This window comes from Aedes albopictus, chromosome 3, assembly GCF_035046485.1.
Source record: "Aedes albopictus strain Foshan chromosome 3, AalbF5, whole genome shotgun sequence".
NCBI lineage: Eukaryota > Metazoa > Arthropoda > Insecta > Diptera > Culicidae > Aedes > Aedes albopictus.
Window position 1 is genome coordinate 241,229,455 of NC_085138.1, and position 10,175 is coordinate 241,239,629.

Here is a 10,175-nt window from a genome sequence, read left to right on the forward strand (position 1 = left end):
CATTCATACTTATGAACCATTAATTGACTTGTCCCTATTCTATGAATTGCGGCAAATACCAAAATTTCTTCATCCGCATTTCGCAAATTTACTGTTTGAACGTAAATTTGATGGAATCAGCCCTTCACAAATGTATTTCACAGATGGTTCTTTGATTAATGACATCGCAGGTTTTGGAGTATATAATTTATTTTTAGCTCATTTTTATAAATTACAATCTCCGTGTTCTATTTTTGTAGCAGAACTCATTGCCTTGTATTTTGCATGTAGCATGATCAAGGATTGCCCGCCAAATTTTTATATTATTTGCTCTGATAGTTTCAGTTGTCTGAGTGCTTTGAATACTATCAAGTTCAATTACAAATCACATCACATCATGTTGATGTTGAAAAAAATATTATTTGATTTGCATTCTGGAGGATATGTTATAAAATTTGTTTGGATTCCTGCACATTGTAATATTTATGGCAATGAACAGGCGGATTTATTGGCAAAATTTGGGGTTACTTGTGGTATACTTTATAATCGTGATATTTCTGCTTCTGAATATTTTCCAAATCTTAGAAATTATTCTTTAAATACCTGGCAAATCAATTGGGATTCTAGTGATAAAGGGCGGTGGTGTCATTCAATATGTCCCAAAGTGAATAATTTTCCTTGGTTCAAAAATGTATCTGGGAGTAGAAATTTCATTTGCACATTTTCAAGATTGATTTCCAATCACTATATTTGTAATAGTCATTTGTATCGCTTCAATATAAATGATACAAATTTATGTGAATGTGGCATATCCTATGAAGACATTGATCACATTATAATTAATTGTTCTCGGTTTATTGTACCGAGGAAAACACTGTTTGAGAGCATTATTGCAGCAGGTTTTCCAATTCCTGTATCTATACCGGATATTTTGGGCTCAAAAAATGAAACCATATTAAAACTTTTATTCAAATTTATAAATGAGATTGCATATTTCGTATGATACTGTTTCTCTTTTTTTTTTGGTATACTTTATTTTCAGCCTTGAAGATTCGTTTTTGGTGAATCCCTGACCCCTACCCTCTCCCCCACAAGGATTTCTGGATTTCTGAAGATTCGTTTCACGATGTGGCATGTTGTCCTCCTTCAAGATTGCGGCTCTGCTATGGCTACTGCCGTGTGAGCCTTTAATTTTAAGTTATTATTATAATGTTATTTGAAAAGATAAAAGAGGTTTTGTGCCTCTTTGAGAAAGATTTCGTTTTTGTAATGTTGAAATCACTCAAAGGGGTTTTTCCCTCTTTCAAAATTTGAAGTTAAAATAAACAATAACAATAATAACAATAACCCCTGCCAGGACCTCTCGACTCGCATTATGCGTTGAGTGCATGCAGCCGAGGGCAATGCGCAGACAACGCTATTGAATTCGTTCCAATTTCATTAGGTGGCAGTTTGCTGCTGAGTGGAAACAGGAAGAGCCATACTCGAGAACAGAGAGAATAGTCGTTTTGTAAAGTTTTATGAGGTCTTCCGGGTGAGCACACCACCATGTTCATGTAACTTTGCGAAAAAAAACTGATCCTTTGGTGACATTTTTGCACCAAATACTTCAAGTGCCTTTTAAAACAAACCAGACCCCAAGGTATTTCGAAGTTAAAGACTGGTTGATTTCTATTCCCGAAAGATTAAGCTTCAATTGGGCTGGATTCCGCTTTCTAGAAAAAAAAAAACAACCAATTGAGTTTTTTTGCGGAGCAAACTCAATCTCCAAGTCTCTTGCCCAACCGGACAGATTATTTAGGGAATTTTACAATGGTCTTTGCAGCATTTCTGCATGTGGGCCTTTTTAAGAAACCACAGCATCATCTGCAAGTTGTCTTAGCGTGCATTGTCCTTCCAAACAACTATCAATGTCTTTCACGTAGAAATTTCAAAGCAAGGGACTTAAACATGAACCTTGGGGTAGGCTCATGTAACTAATTCTGGAAGTTGTCAGTTGTCCGAGGGTGAAACTCGTGTGTTTTTCTGACAACAAATTATACAAGAAATTGTTTAAAATTCCTGGAAGTCCACTATTGTGTAAGAAAGACAATATAGCTATGGAAACTGAATCAAAGGTGCCCTTAACCCTAAAAGGGATACCTGGGGTCCATTGGACCCCAGGCGCCTTTCAGAGCTCGTCTTTGATGGAACACACTCAGCGAGGTGATGAAGGTATCTATGGTATTCTAAGGTTAATATCAAAGAAAACTGAAGCCAGTTGCTCCTTTTCCGCAAAGGCCAATTAAATACTTGTTGAAAGCAACACTAGTCAACCGTTTGTCCCTTTGCCCTTGCGAAACCCGAACTGTGTATTTTAAAGCAATTTATTTGATTCAACCCAATGGCCGAGTTGCGATAGGATCATTTCTTCCTACAATTTCCTTAGACATGATAACATAGCAATTGGGTGGTATGAATTATGATCAGATGCTGGTTTACCAGGCTTTTGTATAGGCATTACTTTGACCTGTCTCCATTCTGGCGGAACAATGTTGTCTTTCATGAATGAGTTGAACAGGTCTAGTAATCGTCTATTTGCGATATCTGGGAGATTCTTCAGAAGATTGAACTTTATCATATCGCGTCCCGGAGCTGAATTGTTTGATGAAAGAAGAGCCATAGAGAACTCCAGCATGGAGAATAGTCTGTCCAGAGCAGAGTTTCCGATTGCTCATGTGTACATAAATGTGACAGCGAGCCTCACACCAAATTGTCTCCTAGTTCTTCAAAATCGCAGTGTGCTGCGCTGCCAGGAGGCTAACGAAAATCTGGTGGGTGCGAGCTAGGCACATAGCTCCCGGGGAGCTCGTCTCATGCGCTGCGTGAGCTGTTGGTATCTAAGGTGAAAAACAACTTCTTGGTAACGAAGAACCTCAACAACTTTTTTCCGTTCACAACTCAAGTGTCTGGTTGGTCTATGCGATACGACTAGGGACTCTCAATGCAAAGGTGAAGGTTTCAATTCTCGTTCGTTTAGGAAGTTTTTGTCATAAAATTTTCTAATTTAATCAGCGCATGAGACGCAGCTCATGAGACACATCTTGAGAAACATGAGGCACACAACTTTCAGTCTCAAAATGTACAGTGCTCCTGGGAGCTCGCTTGCAATGTGGCTCCCGTACATGGGACTACAGCACGTGTACATCAACTCTGGTCCAGAGACCCGTCTCCTGAGGAAGTTTCCGCTGGCATGGAGTCCGGACAGACCTTTTTTGCGAAGTTGATTATCCAACGAGTGGAGTATTCGTCACTCTCGTTAGAAGATGAGTGATTTCGTATGTTACGAGCCACTCTTCAAAGCGTTGTCATCGAAGTTTCTCTTGAGAGACCCTCAATGAAATGTCGCCAATAACTACGCTTTTTCGCTTTCAGCAGGTTTTTCAGCTGTCTTTCGAGTTTAGCGTACTCTTGATACAGATCCGAAGTACCATGCCTACAAAAAGCTTTGAAAGCATTAGATTTTTTATGATATAATTGGGTGCAATCATCATCCCAGCCTAGTGTGGCTGGTCTTGTTTTGAAGGTTGCACTTGGAACACGTCGTTTTTGTGATTCTAATGCACTTTTATAAATCAGTTCAGACAGGAATCGATACTAGTCCAAAGGGGGAGGGGATTAAATGATTCGTTTCAAAAGGATACCACTGCTGCAAATTTTTGCCAATCTATATTCCTGGTGAGGTGAAAAGGAACCTGAGTTGGCTGGTCTGACCTTTCACTATTATGTTGTACAGTGACCGGCACAAAAAAAAGATCCACCATACAGTTGTAACCGTTTCTAATGAAAGCTACATACAAAAATCATAAAATATAGTTTTCAATGAATGCATTACATACATTTTACATTGTTTTAGTAATCTGTGTTGAAAAATATTTGGTTTTTGAGAAATAAAGTGATTTCTGTTAAGGATAAAATTGCATAAATATTAGGTATGACAGAAAAAAAAATCCACTTAGCAATTAATTCTGAAACTTCAAAATTTCGCCAAATTTTCACACGTCTTGCTTTTTGCTGTATGCTATTGTGATGTTTTTGACACAAGAAATTTATTTTGATATGAGTTTTATCAGTTTTGAGGTGATATGGGGCGAGTTTATTTTTCACGGTTAGTATCCAGCTTTTTACGCTGTGATGAGGGGTGATTTGTTTTTGACAGATCTTGCCGCCAGCCCTTGCAGCATCACAGTAGCGGACAATTTCAGTTCACTGCTCCCGTATTGTCGAAAGTTTTCACCTACAGGTTACCATTGTTACCATTAAAATAAACAAAACATTTCCAAAAGTTTTCAATTGAATGCACGCTTGCCTTAGGAGCTGAATAGAAAATACTATTTGTAGGATATGGGGACAATAGGAACCAAAAATATATTTGGACACTGTTTCAAAATTGCAGTGAGAAGCCCGTTTAAAATTTATTTGTCATTTAGTTCCGCGATTCCCTACTTGATCATGGAAATCTATGAATTGTGCAGAACAGGAAATTTGAACGAGGAGCAAACATGGTGGGCAAATTACGGCGCACACATTTTTCGAAGAAGAGAACATTTTCTTGCAAGTAAGCAATGGAAGAAATAGATTATTCTAAAAGAATATATAGGCCGGATTCAGAACCCACCCCAAAAAAGTATATTGGTTTATGATTACACTCATTTCGGTGACACCAACACTCAACATCTTATAGGTTGTTCTAATAACGACACCCAAATATTCGGATTCAAATCTGGTAGGCATAAACTGTACAGAGAGAGCAAAAACTAATGGTGTCCAACACGAACCAGTGCTGGCCAGTATCCAACAAGAATATTCTCTTTTGTCAGAAATCTTAACCCATTTTCATGTATAGCCTGGAATCGCCAATCATTTTCGGGGTTCAAGAGGATTACAGAACTGTGTCCTCTAATCCAAATTTGATTGTAAGTGAGTTCCTTCGAAACTGGTACTGGTAGGTAATATCCTGAATGCTATAGGGTTTTGTGCTGGTTTATTATGTTGTGCTCCTCTCCAACAATTTCTCGATGAACAACGATCACGAACCTAAAATAAGGAAATTTTTTAATAATAACGGATTTTCCTACATCAACAGTTTTGAAAACATTCAAAGTGAAAATAATTGACAATTCTGAAGCAGTGAACTGAAATTTTCGGCTGCTGCGGTGCTGCAAGGGCTGTCGGCAAGATCTGTCTAAAATGGATCACCCCTCATTACAGCGTAAAAAGCTGGATAATGGGTGAAATTTTACCTTAACTACAGAAACTATCTGTAAGCAAAAATAAATGCTAATAATCTACACTATGATAAGAATTCAGCTTGCAGATATTGCTGGTTGCTTTCAAAGATGGATTTTTGATGCACTTCAGCTATCACACTATTTCTGTTCTCGGGCACGGTTGCCGGCATCATTTTCATAAATTTAACATTTCAAAAACTTTTTCTGGAGCTCGATTTGAATAGGTCGTATGTGCTTTTGTCGATGTAAAATTCGATCAGTTTATTTTAGTAATGGTAGCCATCTGGAAGATATTTTGGAGACTTTTAATGATGGAACGAAAAGCCTGTTTTGTGAGGATTCTGCTGTATGTATGTACTTTGTTCAATTTCAACGGTTTTCGCTATAATAAAATAATAAAAATTTTCGCGAGAAAAACAGAGAGAAAATTGAATCGGAGAGTTGTCAGATGGCTAAGATTCAAAACAAAACCGAGAAAGAATCCGATGAAGCACACACCACGTGCTAATCTGAGACATTTCTCGACGTCAAAATGCTGTCAGACAGCATGGTTGCACTTATCGTCACACTTTCATACTGTGCAGTACGATTTGGTGGGAACAGTGCAATATATAGAAATGTACTTTTTTGGAAAATTTCCATGAGTTTTGGTCAGTTTTTCTTATATAAGAAAGAATCATTTTTATAGGAAAACAAAACAAAAACAGTTTCAAAATCATACTTTATTGCTCTTCAATGACAATGGAGTAATGCGATCGATATGTACTACACTAACTTTTTCGGTTTTTGAGTTCCGGGAACAGTAAGTTGTTGGCCTAAGGTCCCCTATCCCCCGTGGTAAAGCTTCCAGTAGAGGAACATTTCATACTTAGCCGCTGGATACCAGAACAGACGCTGTTTAAGCTTCATCTCTTTGGTGGTTGTGTTTATAAATAAGACAAGTTACAACAATCGACTAAAAAGCGAGAAAATTTATAAAGTACTGATTTTTTTAAAAGGTGACAAGAAAACCAACACGATCGAAATGGAACCAATCTAGAATGCGGTGCAGCAACGACCTGAACAGTTGTCAAACCACCACTTCTTGACAATACAAAATTCGCTTGGATAGCTAGCCTCATAAAAAAATCCAGTGGCAACGAAAGTTTAACAAACGATTGTCTTAATTACTGGAGATTTTTTTTATTACCGAATAGTTTGGGCTGAAGGGTCTCCGATTTTCATGAAAATTTCACCATTTCTAGAGGTCGTGTATAATTGTATATAATATCACAGAAAAACAGACGTAACACTCTAACTTTTCCCATCGTACACCGATTTAACGGTCTATTTAAACATATGACAGTTGGCCAACTGCCCACCTGTGGCGCTCGCATAGCTTTTCTTTGAGTTTGACGTTTGCTCACTATCGCCACCTAGTTGATGGTTGGCCAAACTCAGACCTTTTAGCATTGGGCGAATATGTTTCCGGGACTATGATTTTAATTGAAAAGTGTTCGAAGTGTTACGTATGTTTGTCTGTGATAATATCATACATGGAATTCAAAAAAATCCTAGTGGACTATTTTCCCGGAAAACGCTAGATGAAATTTCACGATTTTTCGAAATTTTTAACAGCCCAAAATACAAAAAAAATATATATCTCAAAAAACTATGCATCGTAGAACAAACTTTTTTTTAATGAAATCGAAGCCAAACTACCTTAGCAATCCTATAAAAATACACTGAGAAAAAAATCTCAAATTTTGTATTATTGTGGAAAAAACGTCTAGCTTCAGGAAAAAAAATGGTAAATTGATCTTACATTTTAGTGATTTTTTTTTTTATAAATAAATCTCAGAACATACTTTAAGAACATCAGTTTTTACGCTTATAAAAATTTGAATATAATCTATGATACAGACGATACTTTTATCAGCATATTTAAACGTTTTCTCTTTATGGTAAAAAAAATTCTGATTTTTTTTCTCAGTTTATTTTTATGAAATTTCTGAAGTAATTTGACGTCGATTCCACTTAAAAAAGTTTGTTCTACGAGGCATAGTTTTTGAGATATAATTTTATTGAAGTTTGGGATGTTTTAGAAAATTTTGAAAAATCGTGAAATTTCATCTGGCGTTTTTCGGAAAACTAGTCCACTATGTTTTTTTTTAATTCCATATATGATCATAAATCCACGACCTCTAGCACTGGGGAAATTTTCAATGAAATCGGAGACCCTTCGGCCCAAACCTGTTCGGTAATTAAAAAAAAACCTACTGCTTGCAGCATTCGTTTTAGCTGTATGGCAGCCTTTGTCATCTGAAGGATCGAAAGAAACAAAAAAAAAATAGTTAAAGTTAAATGTGTTCAGAGACGCTAAGAAACTGTGTGATACTTCTTATATTGCGTAGAAAATCTAAAAAAATAAGAAACATGATTGCTGAAAAAAAGTTTTTGAAATGATATTATAATTTTTCCCAAGGTTTTGACGAATTCATTTCTTAGGCAACTTGTTGGGAGAGTTAATTTGAAAAAGAGTTAAACAATGTTTAGTATTGAGCGATAAATGATGTTCAAAACATTAAGAAAATACCAACGACAGTTTTTCAAAATATCATAACTGTTGAAAGGGAATGTAAACATGTGGACCACAATATATTGTATTTAGAAAAAAATTAGTCGAAATCATCAGAATTGTTGGTTGGTTGAATAAACAAAATGAATTTTAAATTTCTGAAACAGTCTATAGTACAGAATTGTGTCTTCATCCCATTTTTCTCTATGGGTGCATTTGAATTCGTCGTCCCATACCCATGATGTCACCAAATTTACCAGGCATTCATTCGATCCATACTCCGAGAAAATCTAACCACTTCAAATCGAAGCATAAACAAACCGGCCTCACAGGAAACAAGAAAGTGATTGTTTATCCCTTTTATGCTTCGCTCATGATTATGTCAACTGAGAAGCCTCAACGCCAGAGCAGAAATCGAAAGTGTTCTGGTTCTGTGATTTCAGCTATCCCAAGCAACATTTGGCAGCTGCAGTCAAAACGGCTCAGCTCAGTCGTGGCGTGAGTGTTCGTTCTAACGGATTGTTGCTTACTAGCTTTTACTAGTGGTGCTTCTTGTGCGATTTAAAAAAAAAAGTAAAAAATGATTTCACACAATTCTTCCAGACTGTTGGGATATTTGTACGGGGGGTTGTGTCTTACCTGTTCCGTGCTCTTTCTGATCAACTCCAGCCATTTGTTAAGCTCTGGTAATTATTAAACAAAAGTGCAACGGTGATCAATATATGTATATCGTCTTTTCCGTGCAAGAAGGTCTCAACTCAAAAAAAAAATGTGGATTTTCAGAATGCGTTTTGGGTGACTAGCAAAAATTGGCTGTTTTTGAGTTGTGCCTTTATTGCTTAAAATTGATAAAAAAAAACATTATTTGTTTTAGAAATGATGTTTTTCGACAGCATTATTTAAATGTATGTCCAAATTAAAACATTATCTACATTATCTTGCATTTTCAGGTGACAATTCGGGCATTGGAGCTGTTGCTCTGGTATTTTCAGTCATTTCTTGTATTTTTGACATATATTTGATTGCCGGTATCGTATTGGTAAGTATGCTATTGTTCTTGGTTCTTTGGGCTAATAATGTGCATTCTGTGTTCCACAGCGTCATCAAAAATATGTAAAATATCATTTGGAGTTTATTTCCATTATCTACGTAATACTGTTGATTGGACTATTTGGAGGTTGTATTATCACGGCGATCGCGGTGACTGATGCAAAAGTAAACGAAATAACTAGCGCCATAGTGATCGGATCTACGATTGCTTTCTGCTTTGGACTTGTGACAATTTCGAGTAAGTTTAGATGTCAGATTTGAAACCTAAACAGTACTAATTATTTTATATTTTCATGTAGTTTTTTATACATTATCACTCTGGATCATAAATGGAATCAATAGTTTTATTAAATATGAAATAGTGCGCTCCGTTACAATGGCCGAAGGTGAAATATTGTAGATACATATGTCCGTTTCAAGGGCGTTTTCATCGTTAATTTACACAGCTTGTCATAAGTGTCCAGTCCACACTATGAAGTCGAATAAAATGTTCCAACAATAATCGATCATTTAAAAAGTTAAGCATTTACTGCAATACAACATCCCGAAATCCTTATGATCTGTTAAGATGTCGCTTGGGAGGCAACGAAGATCTGCTGTGCTAATCAGTATTCTGGGACACGGTTGTATGGGAAAAACATAAAAATTGATAAATTCTCGTTTCTGTATACTTTTTGAATTCCATTTTGGTCCCATATCATTACCTACCTTACCGGTCAGACTAAGGTCTAAGGTCTGAATCTACTGCTTTCTCTGAGTGCGTCCGAATTTCTCCTCCTGTCGATGGATGCTGGCAATGCGCAGCCGCATCTTGCCTATTAAGAGATGATGGTCGGACGCAATTTCTGCGCTACATCAAATTTTGTTCCGCACATTAAGCAGGCTTCGTCTCCATTTTCGGATGATGTGGTCGATTTAATTTTCCGTAACGCCATCATCACGGGTAGACGTGTACGCCGCCGTCGTCGACGTTTTTTCCACGCCGCCGCCGCCACGCGAATTGACCCGGCGCGCCGCTGTTTAAATTTTTCCACGCCGCCGAACAAAATTGCCCACGCCGATCAGAAAGAGACATATTTTATTTTTCTCGTCAGCACAACAGAAAATTACTTGTAGAGCTACTATTAGTCGAACTTCTGAACAGTCTGTATTGGATGATAGGGTCTGGGGCCATTTGGGCAGCGGGACCTATTTTTGGTACTTGCTGCTATAACTCAGTCAACTGAACTGATTGACTTCATTTTTGGGACACGATCAGATACGTACAGTGTTTAGCCGTGCACAAAAATTCAAGTCAATTGGTTCGAAATTGTCTGAGT

General features: G+C 37.1%; 1 protein-coding gene across 1 annotated transcript; it reads left to right on the top strand.

The window, feature by feature from the left end:
• The first annotated feature begins 7,985 nt into the window (after positions 1 to 7,985).
• Positions 7,986 to 9,425, top strand: LOC115264758 (uncharacterized). Its single transcript, XM_062856600.1, has 4 exons — positions 7,986 to 8,492; positions 8,757 to 8,845; positions 8,905 to 9,094; positions 9,156 to 9,425. The coding sequence occupies exons 1-4, from the start codon at positions 8,387 to 8,389 to the stop codon at positions 9,254 to 9,256; spliced, it is 486 nt and encodes a 161-aa protein (XP_062712584.1). The 5' UTR covers positions 7,986 to 8,386; the 3' UTR covers positions 9,257 to 9,425.
• Positions 9,426 to 10,175: the final 750 nt, after the last annotated feature.

Excerpts from the sequence above, each read along its gene's own strand:
- LOC115264758 (XM_062856600.1), top strand. The coding sequence starts at position 8,387 with ATGATTTCACACAATTCTTCCAGACTGTTGGGATATTTGTACGGGGGG. Across the intron at positions 8,493-8,756 it reads CAGCCATTTGTTAAGCTCTG|GTGACAATTCGGGCATTGGA; the intron begins GTAATTATTAAA and ends TTGCATTTTCAG. Across the intron at positions 9,095-9,155 it reads TGGACTTGTGACAATTTCGA|TTTTTTATACATTATCACTC; the intron begins GTAAGTTTAGAT and ends ATTTTCATGTAG.